Source organism: Gobius niger (genome assembly GCF_951799975.1).
Source record: "Gobius niger genome assembly, chromosome: 10".
NCBI classification, from domain to species: Eukaryota; Metazoa; Chordata; class Actinopteri; order Gobiiformes; family Gobiidae; genus Gobius; species Gobius niger.
Window position 1 is genome coordinate 11,300,632 of NC_136861.1, and position 21,998 is coordinate 11,322,629.

The window sequence follows — 21,998 nt, forward strand, 5'->3', positions numbered from 1 at the left end:
CTATTATGCATGTTTTTGGTTGATGGGGGAAACTCATCTAGACACGGGGGGAGAGAAACATGCAAACTCCAGATAGTGTACATCAGTCTACACACCTCCGCCATCTCTTACGGCTTTAAACTTTAAATGTCCAGTGTTTCTGCTGACTCGGCGTGCTCCTATGGCGTGGGAGGTCTCTGCAACATCTGCATTAATGCAAACATCTGACGCGCAGCCCGCAGATCTTCACCGCGACTCACTGATGTATAGAGTCCCATTGTCTTTCCTCACACGTGCGGACCACCGCGCTCCTGTCCTGCCGGTACCTTCAGACAATAACAAACTCTGACCCCACATCACCTCCAGCCCCGGCGAGTTTACCTACAAGAACATGTACTGTATCGACTCTTCCCAGCTGTGATGGTGTCCGCTTCATTTAGACTGGAGTTTGTGGAGAAACACATGGGCAGCAGTCGCTAGAATGAAGTTTATACAAAAAAAATGCACCAAATGCTGTATGCGCTATCCTTCTGTTTCATAGTAAGTAGGTAGTAGGCTCAATAAAGCTCATTTATCTACATTTACAGACTGGAGAAGTCACAAAGTGCTTCACAAAATAACAATAAAATACAAATGAATTATACAAAGTACAGTTACAGTCATGAAACGTGATGGTCATAATACAATCGTTAAAGGGTTAGCCATTTTATACTCACTGCTGCCACCTCAGGTCATACGTGTAACTGCAGCTTCTATATTAAGCTCGTGCATCACGGCACTTCGGACCCGAATTAACACCTTTTTTCGTGACAGTGCAGGATTTTAGAGGCAGTTGTGATGTCTGGGCTCACTCTACACCTTTGGACATTGTTGGAACATGTAGGGGGAGGAAAATACATAATTTTGACATTTTTTGACATTTCATTTGTATAGTCCCTTTGATCCACTCTAAAAAATAAATAAATCCTAAGCAAAAAGCCTTGGCGCGACAGCCCGGCAGGAACAATCTCCTCTGGTCCCGAAATGAGTACGAGGGACCATAAGAAGGTTCTGATCCAAAGACCTCCGCCTCCAAGAGGAGGTATAGGGACATAAAAAGTCTCTAATGTAGGAGGGAGCCCGAACATGTTTCCTGTAAGAATGAAGAACACAGAGCATAAAGCACGATATAAATATATGTAACTTTGAGTCTTTAGGCACAACCCTGGACATGGTGTTCGCTGAAGTGTCTTGGGCAGGACACTTCACCCGCCTGTGTAAATGTGGTCTGTGTGTGTGAGTGGTTGGTGGTGGTTTATGGCACAGACTGGTGGCCTCACTTCCATCAGTCTACCCCAAGGCAGCTGGAGCTACAATAGTGTCTTACCACCACCGAGTGTACAGTGAATGAATAATGACTGTTTTTTTCCTCATGTGAAAAAAAAAGAAATATATTAAGACCCTGCACCCAACTTGACTTATGTCTAATATGAAAACAGGTGACTAGTCAAGTTAAAATTGCAATAATTGTGGTTCAGACGTATTCCTAACTTTAGTAATGCAGTCCAAACATATACTTACATACAATACTCACAGTGCTCATAATACGCAGCAATATCCTTAAAAAACAAAACAAAAAAACAAGCCAGGTATAGCCCCTTTAATGGCTTTATTGCTGATATTTTTACAAACTGTCTTGACTCCTGAGTGTTTCACCGTATTAGCTCAAAACCACTGAGCAGTTATCCAATTATTTTCTATATGTATAATCCGCTCACGGTCGGAAAAACAGCAGGGCCGCGATATCACATTATCACATTGTTAGACGGCAGTTTTCAGGCCTCACAGCTGGAGATGCAGGTTTTGCGCTTCAGTGCAGCTGCTCGGGCCCCGTCCACACGACTCAATATTAGTGCAGCGCTCTGTGAACTGGATCTAAGCTGTGGAGACAAGAGCACACGCTGTACTAGAATACATCACCACGTAAATACAACTAAATGTCACTTCACTTAAACTCGAATGAATAGTCAAACGCAAGCACCGTCCAGACCTTATATTCAAACAAAAACAGTCTGGATAAACAACTTTTTTTTTTTTACCTGTCCCATGGATTGATGGTCCGTGTTGAAATGACAGCACACAAAAAAACAAAGCTGGCTCCCTGGAAATAAAAATGCACAAAGTCAGTCTAGGGTTGGTCAATGAAGTGATGTTCGACGGCCTGCACCTGTATATGAAGTGGCACAGCAGGACAGAGGTGAAACTGTTTGTGGCTGACTTATTTAAGGTTTATGGCAGTACATTATATACATCCCATTACTGTATATAGGTTTGATTGCATAATTGATGAAGGTCAGAGACACTCTTGGTAGGGAACTTCAGTCACACTTCCATCAGTCTGTACCAGCTAGACCTCAAATTCAACTTGAACTTCTACAGGAAAGTAGGTTGAGGTTAAGTAAACAGGTTGTGGACATGAGGAAGAACATTATTGAGTGACAGTTCTGTGTCACATCAAAAGTAGGAATAATTCAAATCACTTTCCTGGACTATGGATTTGCATACCAGAGCATGTGTTGGTAGAACTCAATGCTGAATCCCCCTCTATGACATCTTTTTGAGGCTTATAGGAATTGAGTAGAAGCTTGTTTGGACAGCGCTTTTCACACTGCAAACACTATTTGTTGTCTTCAACCTGTGAGACGTTTCTGTGACGTTCCTGCAATGTCTTCGAGACCTGTCGGAGACCAAGGAGATCTTAAAGACAACTACATTGTGTTGTCTTTAAGAGCCGCTGCGACAGAGCACGCCACCACTATGGGCCAACCTGACCCGCATGTTTTTGGAGAAGGAGAAACCATTGCACCTGGAGGAAACCCGTCTGGCGGCCTTCAGTCTCCTCTGATCCTCTGTGACGGTGCTGCGCCTCCTGGGTTTGTCCCTGTTTCAGAGCATGGTATCCTGCACTGGTCAGCTCCTCCACCTCATCCTTCCTCCTCTTCCTGCAGCTCCCTCCACAACAGTCTTTCACCATCTTCTGGGAAGATCTTAGCAGTTAATCGGTTTTATTCTCCAGTGAAGGCTTGTGTGGCTTGTGTGTCTTGCACGGATACCTCCTTGTTTGTCCCTTTTTTGTTTCCTGTGGCGCCTCTTGTAACGCCTCCTCTGTGCTGCAGGTGTGGGGGTCTCTTGGTGCCTCTTCACTGTTTCAGAATTTCTAGGTCTCAAATGTCTAAGAGTCGTCTGGAGTCTCTTTGAGATCTCCTTGGTATCCAACCGAGGTCTCGGAGACATTGCAGGGACGTCACAGAAACGTTTCACCGGTTGAAGACAACAAATAGTATTTGCAACACAATTGCTTGAGACCGTTTGGACCTTTCTTAGACCTCTTGGAGATCATGAGGAGACTTTTTTCAAGGCTCCATGCAGTCTCCACTGAAAGAGACCAATTTCAGCGGTACCAGCGGTAACTCAAGTCTCCAACTAGTCTCCAGGCCGGTGAGATAGGCCCTTTAGGATGAAGAGAGAAGAGGAGTCACAGCAGCACACGAAGAACACGCAGACTCTTAACACCTAATAGACATTTGTGAAGTGGATTTAATGAATGAGGCCCATTGCGTTAAACGTCTAACCAGGTCTAGTCTAGCTCTCACTCTGCCCTCAATCTTTGTATTGGCCTCGGAGCCAGCCCACAGTCTGCTCCAGTCCACACAGAGTCCAGACCTGAGCCTGACGCAGCAGCAGCTCACGCTCATTTCAGGATGAGTCACGAGAACGCACCTTTTCCCTCACATTTAGTAAAGTGGCGTTTACAGCGGCGGGACACAGGCAGGGCTTTGTACGGCTCTTTCCACTCCTGTGTTTGTACATCGCTCTGAAGCCCGGCATGTCCCGAACACGGAGATCTGTTGAGACTGTGGTTTTTGCATCTGCTTCACATGTGACAAAGGAGAGAACGGCCTGGAAATTATAGAACATGTTTGAAGCAATAAATTGTTTGTTTATATCAGGGAAGCAGCTTGCACTGGATTTTTAAAGAAATGTCTGAATAATTTATATTAGGGCTGCACAATCAAACTGAATTTTTGTCGAGTAAATTTTGCAATTAGATTTGCAATTTACATTTACAAATCAAGATGGAATTGTAGTTCAAAGGATATAGAACAACTAATCAAGTATGGAGGACTTAAAAAACCTTTTCAACTCAACTATTTATTTGGAACCAGTGAAAGTACTTGCACACAATAATATGATGCGTGGAAATTTGTTGTACGATATATTTATCATACATGAATTTGGGCTGAGTACCAATAAATGAAACCACAGTGCTTTCAAAAAGTTCCATTAATTTTTCATCAAGATCTTGTATTGATGATGGGAGAGTGTGACCACTGTGGATATAGAACATCCCAAAGATTCTCAAAGGTGCAAAGATCTGGACTCTCTGGTGGCCAAATCTTGTGTGAAAATAATGTCTCCTGCTCCCTGAACCATTCTTTCACAGCCCGATTAATCCTGGCATTGTCATCTTGGAATATGCCCGTGCCATCAGGGAAGAAGAAGTCCACTGATGGAGTGACCTGGTCCTTCAGGATGTTCAGCTGATCTCACTCTTTGGGCTCATAGTGTTGCTGAACCTAGACCGGACCAACTGCAGCGACCTCACATCAAAACAGTTATTAAATACAAGTGGCGACTGTACTTTCTTCAAGCAGTAGGGCTGGGTACTGCCAAAAACTTCACGATACGATGTTGTACATACCCCGATACAAAGTTCACGATACGATATGTATCACGATTGAAGTGTATCACGATGGATTGTCCATAATACAAGATATATTATGAATTTTAAAGGAACAGGCCACCGTTTTTACATACTGAGATATGTTCTTACCAGAGCTTAGACGAGTTGATGTGTACCTGTCTGGTCTTTGTGTGTGCGCTCAGTCACGCACAATGACCAAAGATGTTTTGACCTCTCCCAGTATATTCCTATAGCTCCAAACGGGGGGAAATTCAAAGCTACCACGCTCTTCCACGGGCACACACAAAGACCAGACAGGTACGTAATCAACTCGTCTAAGCTCAGGGAAGAACATATTTCAGTATGGAAAAACGGTGGCCTGTTCCTTTAAGAAAAAAGGATCTTATGGGGCACAAAATGAAGGTTTTCCTTATTATGCTTTTTATTGTGCTGAATAAGCTCAACGTGCAATTTAAGTCTTTTATTGGAGTAGTTTGAGTGCATGTCGGGATACGTTCTGAATAAAGACTATGATAACAGCCCTATCAAGTCCATGTGAACACAATACCAGTCAGTATATTGCGTGATTAATAGGGCTGGAACAAAATATCGGATCGGACTTGGATCGCAATACTTTGTGCTGCAATACCAAGTATCGACACCTTGTCAAGTATCGCAATATTTTCAATATTTCTATTTATCATACGCTCCTTTATTCTAGTAACAGTTACACAGCACATTGTTATATTTTGTGTTAATGCGCTTTTCAATCGAAACACTTCAGTAAATGTGAGTTCCATTTTGTTTATACACTTTTTCCACATTACTTTTTCCACATTTTAAAGGTAAACATGTCACTTACTTACCATATCGCAATACGGATCGGCCCCTGGGTATCGTGATATGTATCTGATTGTGACAAAAGCGGATCATCCCAGCCCTAGTGAATGACCCATCAACATATATGGGCTGTGTTTAATCTCAAAAGAGCTAAAGAAAACCCAAAATCACAGGACTGAACTTAAAACTTTATTCTCTTTGCTTGGCATAAAACTTTACTTAACTTAAAAATGTGCAATAATCAAGATAAATTGAGAAAAAAAAAGAATAATTGGCTACTTAAAAGTTAACGTGCTCTGGCAGAACCAGTGTCAAGCTACATTTGAGAGAACAAGTAAATATTTGACAGAAAATATATTGTTTAATTTCACTCAATCATTTACAAAACTTTGTTACAGGTCACAATCTATAGCACTTGAGTTTATACATTCTGACACGAAACAATGCGTGCAATTTTAAGCATTACCGTGAAATGACATTATAGCGGCGGGTCAGAGAGTGCAATGTTTTACACTGTGGGAATGGCCGCAATTTCGCACCAAATTAAAAAGCCAAGAGTGGGTAGTTGGTCGTATTCCCGAAGGATTTTCCCATAGATGATATACATGTTAGCGTTAGCATGTGAAACCCATGAGAGCTAAAAATAAACTTCAAGCATCTGGGTAACAGCAGCCGTGGTTTTTAGCACAAATGGTCCAATACATGGGTACAGGGATTGGCATAGAAGGGCTGGGTTATAGTTAAAGTGCATATATTAGATGAACTAAATAAGCCAGAACATTATGACCACGTAAATCTACACATATGGGGGTCTGGGAGCCTCTGGGAGCTACTTGTGCTTTGAGGACACTTGATTAAGTACGGGTTTTTGGTACACCACGCACAAGTCAAGGTGATACACTGCCGGGCCACACACCCACACAGAAAAGGGAAGGTCACACACACTTAAATGTTTCGTTGGACCACCTTTAGCTTTGATTACTGTGATGCATTCATTTTGCACCAAGCTCTTGCACTGTTAACGGGACAGTGTGACCGCTGTGCAAAGCCTGAACCACTCTTTCAAAATGCGAGGCCGATGAATCCTGGCATTGTCATCTGGGAATATGCCTGTGCCATCAGGGAAGAAATACATTAATGGAATAACCTCGTGATGTGAGTAGGAGTGGTAGGAGAAGTAGTAGTAGGAATAGTAGGAATAGTAGTAGTAGTAGTAGGAGTAGTAGTAGGAGTAGGAGTGGTAGTGGCAGTGGCAGAAGTAGTAGTAGGAATAGTAAGAATAGTAGTAGTAGGAATAGTAGGAGTAGTAGGAGTAGTAGTAGTAGGAAGAGTAGTAGTAGGAATAGTAGGAGTAGTAGGAATAGTAATAGTAGTAGTAGGAATAGTAGGAGTAGTAGGAATAGTAGTAGTAGTAATAGGTGGAATAGTAGTACCAAGGTTCGACCGATATGGGTTTTTCTAAGGCCAAGATCGATGCCAATTTTTGTGGATTTTGATTGGCTGATGCCCATATGCACTGCCAATATTCCTTGCAGGTTTTTAAAAATGTCTTTTCTATAATTCTGTGTATGATGCTGCTGGATTTTGATCAGAGGCGTAGGGCTGATATATTCCTACCTTTTGCTACAAGCTGGATTGTCGTGAGATCTGAATTTTCAGTCAACTCCAGTTCTACACACAACAATCTGGCTTCTGCCGGGTTGGATTTATTCAGGACATTCATGTTTAGTAGATGCTTCAGAGGGAGCTCATTTGACAGACAAAAATCAGCAGATTCCAAGACAAAAATGGTAAGTCTCTTTCTCTTATGGTTCCAAAATTATGAGCAAAAGTCTGCAACATAAAATATATAAAAAAAACCTGTGCAAACCTGTGACCTACTTTCACCGCACTGTTTCTCAGCTTCTCTGAGGCCTAGGAAGTTATCGGAGAGCTCATATAAGAGAGCTCATTTAAGGCCCTATCACTTTCGATTTAGCGGCATGATATCGTCCAATAGTCGATATTGTAAAATACCCAAATATCGGCTGACCGATATATATTAGCACAGTTATCAGTGGAACAGCAAGCCGTAGTCACAGTAGTGGTAGAAGCAGGGGTTGACTGTAATGTGAAAGTAGAAGATGTTTCTATTTCAAGTACAAAGTCTTCTAATTTGAGCTTTACAACTCTGTTACTAAATGCTGTGTTACATTAGGTCATTACTGTGTACACCAAACAATATACACATTGTGTACTTTAACTCAGACACTGACAAACAGGTCTTTGTGTAATTACAGTCAGGCATCAAAACAAATGAAGCCTCAAAACATGACCACTTTTTGAAAACCTTTGCTACCATTAGGAAGTGTTTTGAAAGCTATGCTGCCTATAATTAATAAAATATAGTGCATGACGGAAGATTTTCTTCTGAGCTTATAAGACACTTTAACTGTAGTGACTTTTATGACCTTACAGGATTTTGCTGTTGATATAGTGAGACGACTAAATCAAATAATACTTTGGATTGGTGCCTAGAAAACGTTGTCATGTAACTAGCTACTCACTCCAAGGCAACTTATCCAAGGCCCACTATTTAGACGGAATAATGAACTCTTTTAAAAATGAATACAAATGTTATGTTTATCAATATAGTGAATTCTGGATTGTAATTTGCAGCACAATGGAATAAATGGATCCATTATTAAGGCATATCCAGCGCAGACATGATCAACTTTCACATGTTAGAAAGAAATAGTAGAAATTCACCGGAACAGTCCATGCACTGTACACTCATGCAGCAATCGTCACCGGCCATAAACTCAGGGTCAAGCAGCAGAGGTTGGACTGTACTACAGCTGCAGTAACTCTCACAGAGGTAGAAAGTAATCCCATACTTTCACTCAAGAAATGTAAGTTTGTTTCCCGTCAATGTACATTCTGGATACATTTTGGAAACCACACTTCAGTGTTTTTAAAAAATGACTAACAACCAGAGATTCATAAGCCCAATCCTCCAATACTTTTAGCAAAAAAATACCTTGTTATTTCAATCAGAGTCAAGGCAAAGACAGTATTGTGCCAGTCCCAAGCTCATACAGGGGCGAGGAAGGGATAAAATAATATCCTCCTCCTCTGAATCTCTTTAAGATTAAAATTTCTCTGGCAATTGTTATCGTCATTCTCAGTATAAAAGTGCAACCCAATATTTCAACATGTTTAAAGCCACACTGCGGAACATTCCAGGTCACACGTCGCTACACCACCAGGCAAATAAACTGTGAAACTCAAAACATGGCAGCGATGTTTAGCTTGTGATAGAAAATGCTGTTTCTTTGCAGTGGATTATCAAAATGAAGCGGTTGGAAGAGGAAAATAGCAGCAACATCTTCACGGAGATGAATTGGCGAGGTCCCGCTCCCAGCAAAGCTACGAGTCAGGTCTGAGGAGAGGCCAGCCCACTTGCAGTAACGTTTTTTGAGGTATTTTTTTCCCCACACACACATTTGTAATGAAAGCAGTATTGTATCCATTTAAGGGTGAAATGCTACGCAGAATGGCTTTAAGCTTTACTGACCTTGCCCACACACTTGCTAATAGGCTGTGTGCACGGAACTTTGCTTAGAAACTTGAAGGGTAAAGACCATTTCCTGTCTCTGTTTAATCAAGAGATGCACGATCCAGCTATTTTGCTTCCGATACCGATACGAATAATGGTTGTTTGAGTGAATGGGCCTCTCTTCTCAATTTAAAGATCAATAAAGTCTTACCTTTTCTAGTCACAGTGTTACAGATCAATTATATTTATTTATAAACTCATGGAAAAACATTTAACAAGGATCACTGGTTTGTGAACACTATCCTTGGGACAGGCTATATTACATTAATATAAACAGCTCACATTAAGTCTCATTAAGATCTGATCATTACATCTTGTGCATTACACATATGTTAAATCAGTTAGTCTTTAAAGGGACTATACAAGTTTTAAAAATGTTAAAATTATGTATTTTCCTCCCCTACATGTTCCTCAATGAGGAGCTACAATGAGCCCAGACCTGTTCACCACAACTGCCTCTAAAGTCCTGCACTGTCACTCAAAAAGGTGTTAATTTGGGTCCGAAAAAAAGCGTGGTGCGCACTGAATGGGTGCTGCTGCCGGATGCTCTCTCATCGAATGCAATTTCTCCATCTGTGAGATCAATAAAGTACCATCTTATCTTATCTTAATTGCCGTCATGCACGAGCTTAATTTAGAAGGTGCAGTTACACGTATGACCTGAAGTGGCAGTAGTGAGTATAAAATGGTGAACTTGCATCTAGCCCCTTTAACAGCATTTCATAAACTAAAATACAAACACTTGGCCTCTCCCACTTTAGGTATTTCGATCTTGGTTTCTGTCCCAGACTTGATCAGTTGCCATTAGCATTAGCATGCTCTCGCTAGCTTTAGCATGCTGTTGCTAGCCGCTGCATTTTGCATGTCAATGATAAATACATTGCGGAGGTTAAAACTAACTTGGCGATGTTGGAGCTGGTGAAAGTTGTGTTTTTAAAGGTGCTGACAGCCAAAACTGGCATAGGTTCAGTATCGGATATTTGGATATTTTTCAGTATCGACAATGCATTCCTAGTTAGCCGTGTCTCGCTGAAATTAACAGCACATGGAAGAAAACGCGCAGCTGTGGGATAACTACTTACATGTTTATAATTTACTCAGGATGGAAATACCTCACTGGAGGAGACTTCTGTATTTAGAACTGTAGCTGTTTTAGCCTTGAAGCTAAAGGCTAAAGCTAATTTATTGTTTAAGCACCACCTTCAGTACTCATTTTTATGAAGCACACTTGGCTCGATATTTATTTAAGATGTCTTCTGTTTATTAAATGTTTATCTCTTTTTAATTCATGTTAAAATGTGGACAAGAAGTAGTCTTTACCCTTCACTGACCAACAGGAAGTGAGCCAAAAGCTTTCCGTGCCACATAAGGATACAGCAAAACCAAACTCCTTATATATATTTCAGAAAGCATCCTTGATATTCTTGAGTTGCCGCACTGCCAAGTCCACGGGAAGGTTGAATTTAAGATGGCTGATCCGTCCCAAGATGCGCAGCGCTCCTTCGAACCCCGTCTGGGCCATGTAGCTCCAGGGCTGGTAATGCGGGTGAATGAGCGTGCCCGATTTACACAGCAAGTTCAGCCAGGAAACTAGTCTCTGCTCATTCAACGCCATGCAAACCAACGCCTTGAACTCCGTCTCCGGGCCCCTTTTGAATCTATCGTGCTCGTTCAGGACGGTGTGGATCGCCCAGAGGAGAGACTGCTTCGGCGTTACCGTGACTGGCCCGCCCCCTACTGGCAGGCTAAAGGATTGCGATAGCTGTCGGGCGGGGGACTCCACGAACGCCTTCCCGTTTTTGGAGTGGTAGTATTTGACAAAAAGCTCCCAAGGGTGGATTTCCCTCGGGGCGGTTCGGTACGGAAGCAGGCACGAAATGGGCGCCAAAACCAGGCTCACGGTTTGGGACGGCGAACACAACCCGTGCGCGAGCAAGTCTTTCAAAGCGAAGGCGAGCTCCTTGCGTACGGCCGCGGTCAGCTCGTCTCTAGGTCCTAGCGCCGCGTTGCTGGTGTAGTTAACGACGTGTTCGATGGACGGCTGTCTTCTCGAGCCAAGGATTCTTACTTTGTCCACGGCGGATTCGAGGCGCTGCAGCAGGGGGCCGTAGTCCCGCCCCGCGGCGTCCGGAGACCACATGTTTTGGGGTAAGTGTCCCGCGCCGCAGCCGAACTGACTGGCGGCGAACATCTGGAGAACGGCCAGGGCGCGCTGTATGAGCTGGAGGCCGGACTCTCGAAGCCTTTGTGCCTGCTCTGGGTCCACTGCAGAGAGAAGAGAAGGAAACTATTTACAGTATATGTAAGGATATAATATACACCAACAAACATAAACAACATATCCTCCTCACTATACAGAATATAATAAGGCTGAAGACCCACTACCTGATTTATTTTGTTTACAAATATGAAAGCTTCAAGGAGGGGTATTATGCTACAATGATGACGAAACCTTCTGTTGGTCTGTAAATGCAGTAAATTAAAATAACTGCCTTGTGTAAAATTGCTCTCTCAAAATGGCTGTAGCAAATGTCTTGAAATAGGCCTCTGTCTCTTTAAGAACCTCTGACCCTTTCCGACACGCCCCCTCCACACGCTGTCTGTGGCATCAGTGGGGAGGGGGTTCTGCTGAGGAGCAGTGGTTGGTTACTCGGCTGGTGACGAAAGCTCGGAGGCGTCTCCAGGAGGTGGGGGCGTTCCTAGGAGGACTCAGGCAAACCTATCCCTAAAATGGCTGCCATCAGAGTTTTTACAGATTACTCAAAAATACGTGAATGTGCCAAGGCAACACTTCAGGCATGTTTTTAATGAGGGAATGACATAATAACATGATGTAAAACTTGAAAAAGTAGATTTTGCATAATATCCCCCCCTTAAAACGTTACGTGTCACGGACAAGGATTTATTTTGAAAGTACTTCCTGAACAAACTGTGTCACTTCCTCAAATTGAAATAGGAAGTATTTAAAGTCTGAAATTGGGCTGCTTCCAAATTCCTCTAACAACTATCCCCTTGTCGCGTGATAAGGTCAACTGTTAGATCCCCATGCAGTAAGGAACTAGAGCTTCGTTTGCCTAATCGGACCGTCCGCACCCAGCAGTCAGAAACAACAGGGGAAGTGACATCACCAACACCTGTTTCATAAAAGCAATATACCCCATATACTGCTGGACTACAAAAAACACTTCAACTGCAGACACTGACTTTAAAGACTCAAACATGAACCACGCTAATGATATGAAGCCACACAGGAAACAGACGATGATAAAAAGCTGTTTCAGATCTACCTTCCTTCTCTGGTCTAATATTCCACCAAATCCTGTCCTTTGGTTCATCCTCAGAGACAGATGCCGCATTAACACACAGTGAGGTCTGCTCCTCCGCTGCACAATGTCTGCAAATTAGCCATGTGGCCTAAGTTTCTACTAAATGAAAGCAAAAGCACAAACTGCCCTCATTTAGGCCATTTACTGAGTACAACTCTACTACTACTACTACTACTCTTTATAACAGTGAAATGTTACAGTGCTGCATATTCAAGTCAATCAATCAATCAATCAATCAATGTTTTTTTTATAGCCCAATACCACAAAGGGAGTTTCCTCACAGGGCTGAATGGAGGGCCACAGATCGGGGGTCAGTGCAGTCAGTCAAACATTCCACTGGGTGCATTTAAGAGCGGTTTAAAATGTTCCCCTCGCTTTATTTAGGCTTGGAACCAAAGGCAGCTTTGTCTCACACTAAAATGTTAGTTTGTTAGGTTTTAATGATATTGAACGACTAAACTTGCAGTAAAAAGTACCATCTCTGGTTAACAAGAAGCCTGAGGGCCACCAAAAATTGGTCTGAGGGTTGCATTTGGTCCCTGGGCCACACTTTGGCCATCACTGATCTAATCTACTGTACCTGTATGTTGGCTGTGTTTAAGATTACTTTGGAGCAGAAATGTTTCATGTTTGTCCAAATAGCGCTTACTTCTTTATGGAAAATGAAGAAGAAAATGGAAAAAAAAAACCTCCACCTGTACTCTTCATTTAGTCAGCTGGGACGCTATACTTAGTGTTGGTCCAAAATAATTCCCAACACATTTTTTTTAAGCATGTTTTACAACTTGCAGGGCTGCGGCTCACAATCGATAAAAGAACTTTATGGACAGACTTTGTCACAAACCACTGGACAAAACTAATTTGATTTAACTACTAGGAAAAAAATAGTAATATTAAACTAGCCTTTCTTCTTGACGCCTGCTGCTCTGGTCTTGCTTCCTTCAGTCTGAGGCTGTTGACAATGAGCTCCTCCGGAAAGCAGAGGGTTCCCAACCTCATCTGTAAGAAAAAAGCAAAAGGCCTTGTTCAGTTCTGACCCTGGTAGCAGTTCTGTTGTGGATTGAAACTAGAATCGAGTGCGATTTCAATTCCAAGACTGTTTTATAAAGTACCTTGAATGAAGTCGATGAACATCTCCAGGTCTCGTATCTGCGTTTTGAGCTGCTCCACCAGCTGCTCTTTGACTCTCGCCGGGTTGACGATTTGAGCGATGGCCGAGTCCACCCTCTGCCTCAGCTCCTCTGGGCTCAGGCTCCCGATGTCCTCGTTCAAATTCACATCCAGCTTCTTTATCAGCTCGTCTATGATCACCTGCTCAGACAAGACAAGGCCATACATGTGAGGAAATACTTTCATAAAAAAAACATACATTAGTGTCTGGAAAGGCAAATGTAAATCCTTTTGTCTTGGGCTGATGTTTCAGCTCTTGGTGGAGCTGTAGCGCCCTCTAGTGTCTCACCTTCTGCCGCTCCATGACCACAGACTGAGGCAGGGAGTCGTAGCTGCCCTCCTGATACGCAAACCGCTCCAGATCGTCCAGCTGCGTCTTCAGCTGAAATATCAGGTCCTTCTGTTTCTCCCGCTGAGCCTCCAGGCGCTCCCTCTTCTCCCGCTCCGTCTGTGGAAGAAAAACATACGATCTACTCAACGGGTTTAGAGAGGACATAATGACAGGGGTATAGTATATAAAACAATAATAATAGCAGTAGTCCAGGGGTGGCCAACCAGTCAGACACCAAGAGCCGAAATTTTCAACCTTGATCCTGTGAAGAGCCACAAAGGCACCGACCATTAGCGAGATTCCGGGGCGGTAGTTTATTGTGATTAAATAGAATGTGACCGTTTTATTTAATCACAATAAACTATAACTTTATGCCTTTTTCTTTCTTTTTTTTAATAATTGTGTTAGATTGAATGGTTTTACTCCTCAACAAGATTGAAATACATGTATATTAAATGACATGTTGTGCTTTCAGCTCTGACTGAAACAGAATTAGATTATTATTATTATTATTTTTTTAATGCTGGGGTGTGTTTGTATTTGGGGCCCTGCCCACTGAGCCCCCTTCTCTGATTCGCCCCTGGCCTGTGCGCTCAGTGCCTGCAGCTTCGTCCTGACTGGACTGTGCAGAGAACGCACTCTAGGCTGCATAAAGTTCATGAACTTTAACCAGGAGCCTCTGGAGGACGTCCGAGAGTCTGTTTTATGTTGCATCTGTTACAGTTTCAGTCACATGTGAAAGAAAAGTCATGACTTTGCGTATTTCCGCGTTACGATGTCGCGCTTCGCATCATATGCTTCAAAAGAGCTCCGCTTTTTTCCATTTCCTAATTTTGATCTTTTTCTGTGAATATGTGGCCAAATTACATCAAATAAAGAGTAGCTGATCAAAAATCTGAAAAGCACAGAAGCTAATCCTAGTGCCACGATCTGCCTGCCTGTTGTTTAACCTACATCCCGCTTTGAGTGAGGCTGCACGGGCACCTTTTACACGCCGCCTCGAAAAGTAGAGAGATACGGACTCTCATTCATGTGTAGAGATGGAAACAGGGTCTGTAGGACTATGGTTGGATTTTTGGTCAAAGACTGTTACAGTTTATGGGAAATATTTACCAATTATTTTGCAAAGAGCCGCATTGTATTAAACATCTCCAATCATGCAAAGAGCCGCACTCTGATTGGCCAAGAGCCGCATGCGGCTCGAGAGCCGCGGGTTGGCCACCCCTGCAGTAGTCAGTAGTATGTATGGTGTGAATAACGACCTGACCTCATACTGAAAGCTAAACAAACTTGCGGTAACACTTGAGTATTTAGCAGGAGGTACTTGGAATATAATATAATGTCTAAAAAGAAGACTTTGAGTAGAAATGAAGGATTTAAGGGGTATGTGACAGACGTTTTCAACTAACCAGCCCGCAATTTATACCGCAAAAAAAAAAGAAGGAAAATATTGTACCCGACCTACTTCCTGACCTGCAGTTTTTAAAAGTAGTAAATGCTCATCGTAGTATCATTGGACCATAGACGTTTTTCAGCCAATATAATGTAGGCCGATGTATTTCATAGAAAATGTGTCTAGAACTATATAAAGTACAAAGGTTTATTTGGCATCTTTATTTCAAACGACCCGACCGACCGCGACCAATATATCATAAAAAATATTTTTGGATGACTCGTAACCGCGGGTAACGAGGCTCATTTCGGATCAACCGACCAGTGGTACGCTAGAGAAGTTACCACTGTTTTAGTCTGGGAAACACCTCTTCACCCCCACCACACACTGTGGCATAAGAATGATTGTTTCTGGGCATTAAAGGGGCTAGTTGCAAGTTGGCCATTTTATGCTCACTACTGCCATCTCAGGACTTACGCGTAACTGCAATTTCTATATTAGGCTCGTGCATGACGGCACTTCGGACCCGAATTAACACCTATTGGGCCAGATCTTGTGGCGGCGCACGGGGCGGCGCAGGCTCTTGGCGAATTATTTTCCGAGTGGCGGCGCTATATGTGCCATTCGCCTCCGCCACCTGTGAGGGGGCGTCACAAGAGGAGGTGACTGCACTGATGGAAACACGGCTGACATTCACTTCCTCGTTTACATTGCGCTGTCTTGCGTTCTTTCTTAAGCCTTAGGCTCTCACAGGTCAAACAAAAAACTTTATTTACCCCATCGTGAGCTAAACCATGTTCACGTCTCGAGAGAAAAAGAGCTACAGCGTCCGCTGTGGCGCGGATCGGCCCGCGCTTGGCGTGAACGCGAAGCAAAACAAAAGCACATGTTCACCCCCCACTCCCACACAACCACTCTCCTGGACGCGGAGTCGATCTGGTTGGAGGAAAATGTGTGTGTCTCAACCCACTTAAATGCGCCAAGTCTGGAGTGGCAAGATCACAAAGTGCGCTCCTACTGAGCGCAAAATGTCACACTATCGTCTCCGTTTTAAATGCACAAGATCGGGCCCTTTGAGTGACAGTGCAGTTAAAGGCAGTTGTGGTGAACAGGTCTGAGCTCATTCTACACATTAGGACAATTTTTTAAACTCTGTATAGTCCCTTTAACCAAGTCCATGTTCTCCAGATCGACCGGCCTTACCCAAATCTATATGTTTTTTTAATATCACGTTTATGTGGCTTTTTTGCTGCAGATTTGCCACTTTTTTCATTATTTTTGTCATCTTTTTTAAGGTTTTATTTGTTACGCGTTTTTGTCCTCATTTTTGTCTTTTGTCCAGAAGCTGTTAGATTTGGGTAATGACAAACTGGAGAAAATGTGTTCGGTTTAGTTGGGGGTTAAGAGGTTAATTGATGACTAGGTCTTGGGCCGAGTTTTGTCATGAAGGAAAAGACCCACATGATGCATGGATTGGACTGTGGATATTATATTAACGCACAAACACCTTACGTCTTAAAGGGACGGCAACAAGAAACACTGAACATTCTGAATCAAACACAACCCAATGACTTGTACTCACCAGATCCTCCTACAAGAGAAGCGTGAAAGCAAAGAGACATTTGATTATTACACTGAGAAAGATGAGTGGAGTTTGTGTATTAGCAGCAGATCATTATACCAGATCTATTTGTAGAATAAACTGCAGCCGGTTTCTGCCTTTGTTGACACAGTGTCCCTAGTACAAAGCCTGGCGCTGGAGGCATGTTCTAACAATATAATGTCAGAGTCTACGACAGCGAGCGAGTCATCGGCGGCTGATTTTCCACCCGAGATAAGAGCCAAACCTAAAGGGACAAAACGAGGAGTGTGGGCCGCCGACGTGACGCAACAAATCTGACACTTTGAATCAGAAACAAAGCGAGACACGGAGCTGAAGAGGGAGGGGGAGATGTCGAGAGGGCGTGAGACAGAGTCGGCGGCATAATGTCGACGTTTACGTTAGTCAGCAATTAGCAATCAATCTCTTAGCTCCCACCTGAACCGAGCACGTATTCTCAAGATTGGCTTTATCTCAAATCTAAAACAAAGCTTCTGGGAAAAAAGCGACAAAAACAAAACGAAAACGATGACAAAAGGGCAACAAAAAAGCAACCAAAGAACAAAGGGCTGGGCAGTTAATTGAATTCTAATCGAGATTTTAAAAAAGGTCGCCTGTCAGGGAAACACTCGGCTCAAACAAACAGGAAGCACAGGATGGCACATGCGGCACAAAGAGGAGAGGACCTGGTGATTTTACTAGGGCTGGGTACCGTTACATTTTTTTCGATACCGGTACTTTAACGATACTTAGTTTTCGGTACCGATACCTGAACGATACTTTTTTACACACTTAATTATTTAGAACCATAAAACAGATGAATAATGTTAATTTATTACCACAATTTTTTTCCTTCCATTTTTTCCCATGTTGATTCCCTTTTTGATATTTTTGATTGCCCAAATTTTTCCCAAATTTAGCCCAATTTTTCCCACTAATTGCATTTTTTTTTTTTTTTTACTTGTCTTTCAATTTTTTTTTCTTTTTAAATTTGTATAACCAACAGCATAAAAACATGAATATAAAGATTTTATATTTCTTTTCGGTACCTGCTTTCGATACTTTTATTTTTCCGATACCGGTCGTACCTAAACCTTCATTTTCGATACCGTACTGGTATCGTTTAACGGTACCCAGCCCTAGATTTTACTTGTAAAATCAGCTACTAACTCGTCTAAAGGGCAAAACAGAAACACGTGGGGAGCCTCAGAGGAACAGGACACGCACAGGGATGAAGAGTTTATAGGAAAACTATCGATTGCTATTTGGACCATGTGGATTTGTTTTGAAGCTGCAGCGGTGGATTAGCTGGAATTATAACGTCTAATCGTCTTTTTTACTGATAAATGCGCGGTTTACCCATTTCTTTATGTGCATAAAAAGTTGTTATCGTGGCCTTTTGAGGCTCTGCACACGAACATACGCTTGTGTTCTGCTTCTGACATTCTTCAAACATTCCACTTTTTGCGTCTCCTTTGCAGATGTTTTGTGTGTTGCTTGGCCAGATGAAGGGGTGACATGGGGATGTTGTACCGTGACGCTAGAAGTGTGGAGTTTGTTTTTGCTGCTGAGTTAGGTGGCGTTTTCAGTTTGGCCGCAGCATCTGTTTTGCTCGTCCAGGAAAGACCACATTTATTGTTTTTTTTTCCTTCAAAAAAAAAAAAAATCGAATCGAAAATCGAGGTCGATCAATATGGGGAAAATAATCGTGATTATTTTTTTGCCATAATCGGCCAGCCCTAAAAGAACATCAGAAAAGTAGCACAAAAAAAAGAGATGAAAATGTGACAATGTGTGACAAAAAGCAACAAAAAAAGCCACAAAAGAGCAACGAAAGAGTAACAGAAAAGTGGCAGAAAGTGATGAAAAAGCAGTGAAAAGAAATGTCAAAAAAGTGAATACAACATGGCAACAACGCAACGAAACAGATCAGCTTAAATGAGTTTTGTGGGTCTTTCTGTGAGCATTTAGATTTGGGTAAAGCTGGACAGGAGAAAAAGTGCTTGGCTCAGGCGGAGGTTAAGAGGAAGCAAATCTGCGCCACACTGTTAGAATTGAAACGATGTACGAGGAAGATAAAGGCGCCTGTAACTACAATCAGAAATAATTATTGGCCCCCATGAAACAATCAGACAATCTTCCATAACTGGCTATTGTTTACAATTTTCATTCAAGTTAAAAAGAGAATTGGATCTTCTTTTGAATGAACGTTAAGAGAGAAAAAGGAGAAGCCTATAATACAATTTAGGTCAATATCTGCAATCATTCATGCGTGCATTCAAAGTACACACAGTAATTATCTACAATTACTGTTTGCTTGCAACTACACAAAACAAAGCAAACAAAACAACCATAAACTCCTTGGCAGATTTGCGGCGCTACCATTAAAGACCGAGCTGAAACACCCTCAGGCCGATGGGAACGTGGTCTCTTGTGTGTTGCCATGACAATTGTCAGCATCATCGTCTCGCCAATGGTCTGTGTCGTGATTGATTATTCACTAGCCTTAAAAGGAAGAGGGACCGCACCTGCTGCATCATTTTATCCGTAGAATTACTTTATCAAAAGCTGATTAGAGAAAAATAATAGGGAGAACATCCACAAGTTGTTCAAAACGGTACATACAAAGACATCAGATAAATGTGAAGCAGCAAAAGTGCGTTAAATTATGCTTACAGACTTACAAATCATAATCAAGACTGGAGTAAAGTTTGTCGCTACACTGCAAAATGTTGTTGACTTTAATAAACCCAACAAAAAATACACATCTATTAAATTATAGATTATAGCCTCTCAAAAACATGGAACACATCTTATATTCTTCAGCATCACAGACGTAGGCTCCAATCACTGAAGGAGATTGAGGGTCTCTAAAGTTTACAATAAAGTTCGGGAATGTGATGTCATATCGCTAAGCATTATGGGATTAGCAGCAATTGTAAACTAATGGAGATTTTAAAAGTTAAAATACCGGAGTTATTGTTCACATTAAAACACTTGGACACCACAGTGATTTAGATATATTTTAGGGCTGAAACGACTAATCGATTAATCGACGACTAATCGATTATTTAAATAGTCGACAACTATTTTAGTAATCGATTCATTGTTTTCTGGTTCACACAGACTCAAATGAAGCAAAAATTACATAAAAATGTAATATTTTTTATGAAAACCTACTTTGTTTATATAGTTAGGGTCTGTGTACATTTTTTCCATTGTAAATTTCATGAATAGAGCCTCCAACAAATATGTCTCTTTAGTTTACTCCATCAACACATCTTCAAGCAGCCCCACTTAAGCTATATGTGAGATTTTTTTGGGATTAATCGTAAAAATAATCGATAGATTAATCGATAAAAAATAATCGATAGTTGCAGCCCTAATATATTTACCAGCAGTAACTCAACAGCTAATGGAGTTGTTCCACGGCTTTTTTCTCCACTTTTTATACTGTTTTTTTTTTTTACAGCTAATGTTAGTCAATGGAAATGTATGCTAGCAGCTGCAAAGATGGCGGATCTCCATGGTAACTGTGGAATTTCAGGAAAGTTTACTGTGGGGAAAAGAAAGTTATGAAAAACCTTAGATGGCCACACATAAACACGCATCCCTCACCGAGTTCTCCAGGAGGGAGGTGTCCTGGGCCCTGCAGCCGACCACATGGGGACATCCTCGGAAGGCGAACTCCTCCAGGTCGGCCAGCATCCTCTCCTTCTCCTCGCTCTGGGCGTGAACGACCTGCTTCAGCCGGAACTGCACCTGGGCGAAGTGGGACGTCAGGGCCAGGAGAGAAGAGTTCAGCTGCTCCTGCTCCTCCTCCAGTTTCCGCAGCCTCCCGGTCATCCCCTCCTCTGTGGCCGAGGAAGAGCGCCTGATGGTCGGCTGGACTCTGCTCTCCTCCTCGGGACTCGCCACGGCGCCCACAGGAGCCCACCGCTCCCCCGCCACAGCCATCATCGCCGCCGCCTCGCTGTCCGATGACGCTGACAGCTCCTCCGTGGACATTTCCTATCGAGTAAACGTCAGTATAAGTTACACTGAGACGTCAGTGTAAATTTTAGTGAATTTAAAGAGTTAAACGCCAGTGTTTTTACGAGGATTAAGGTCGGATTATCGCAGCTGTTGCAGGTGCATCGCCATCTTGAGAAGGATGATTCATACGTCAAACAGAGAACGTCATATGCACCGGAAGTGTGGCCTTCAAATTAAAATAGATCAAATAAATGAATAATAAATATTTCCTTCCTTCCTTGTAACCTTTCCCCCTCTGTATTCTTTAGTTTATGCAGTCTATGGTTTATATATACAGTATTTGGTTTTGAGTTTGTTTCTTCGCAATAATTTTTTCAAGGATCTTTGTTTAGCATGTTGACCTCCCACCCCCCGCCATAACCAAGTGCAGTTTCTCCAGCAACAGAAAAGTGACAGAAAAAGCGATGAAAATGTGACAAAAATGTGTTGAAAAAGTGACAGAAATGACAAGAAATGTCAAAAAAGTCACAACAACGTGGCAACAAGGCAAGGAAAAAGATCTGTTTAGATGCGTTTTGTAGTTCTTAGCTTTCAAATGTGGTGTTACACCAGCCTATGCTCTATGAACTTTTAGATTTGGGTAAAGCTGAAGTGGAGAAAATGCACTTGGTTAAGCTGGGGGGTTAGAGGTTAAGTCACACTAAATCCAGCCTATAATAAAATAAATTGTTTGAAAATAACAATTTATAATCGGGGTTAGATTTATGTACCTACGCATGAGTGTGCAATTAGGGTGACCATCTGTTCCCATTTTATGGTTGTACTGCCCAAATTTTTCAACCTTTGTCCCTTGCCCCGTCAATTCAAAAAACATCACATTTTTATTATATTATTAATTACAATGTGAATAAAGTTATAAAATATAATGTTACACACACTCATTGCATAAGATGTATAATATTTGGTGCCCTAACCTTCTGGATTAGATTATTTTGTGACCTGTCCCAGTGTCCGCTTTTGTTAGTGGCTAAATTAGCAAATAAAACACTTGAATGCTGGTCTT

The 21,998-nt window shown here is 42.2% G+C and overlaps 1 protein-coding gene across 1 annotated transcript; it reads right to left on the reverse strand.

Moving 5' to 3' along the window:
• Positions 1-10,325: 10,325 nt before the first annotated feature.
• Positions 10,326-21,108, reverse strand: rundc1 (RUN domain containing 1). Its single transcript, XM_079564460.1, has 5 exons — positions 20,579-21,108; positions 13,926-14,084; positions 13,579-13,777; positions 13,370-13,465; positions 10,326-11,405 (listed from the first exon to the last, which is right to left on the reverse strand). The coding sequence occupies exons 1-5, from the start codon at positions 20,966-20,968 to the stop codon at positions 10,543-10,545; spliced, it is 1,707 nt and encodes a 568-aa protein (XP_079420586.1). The 5' UTR covers positions 20,969-21,108; the 3' UTR covers positions 10,326-10,542.
• Between the last annotated feature and the right edge of the window lie 890 nt (positions 21,109-21,998).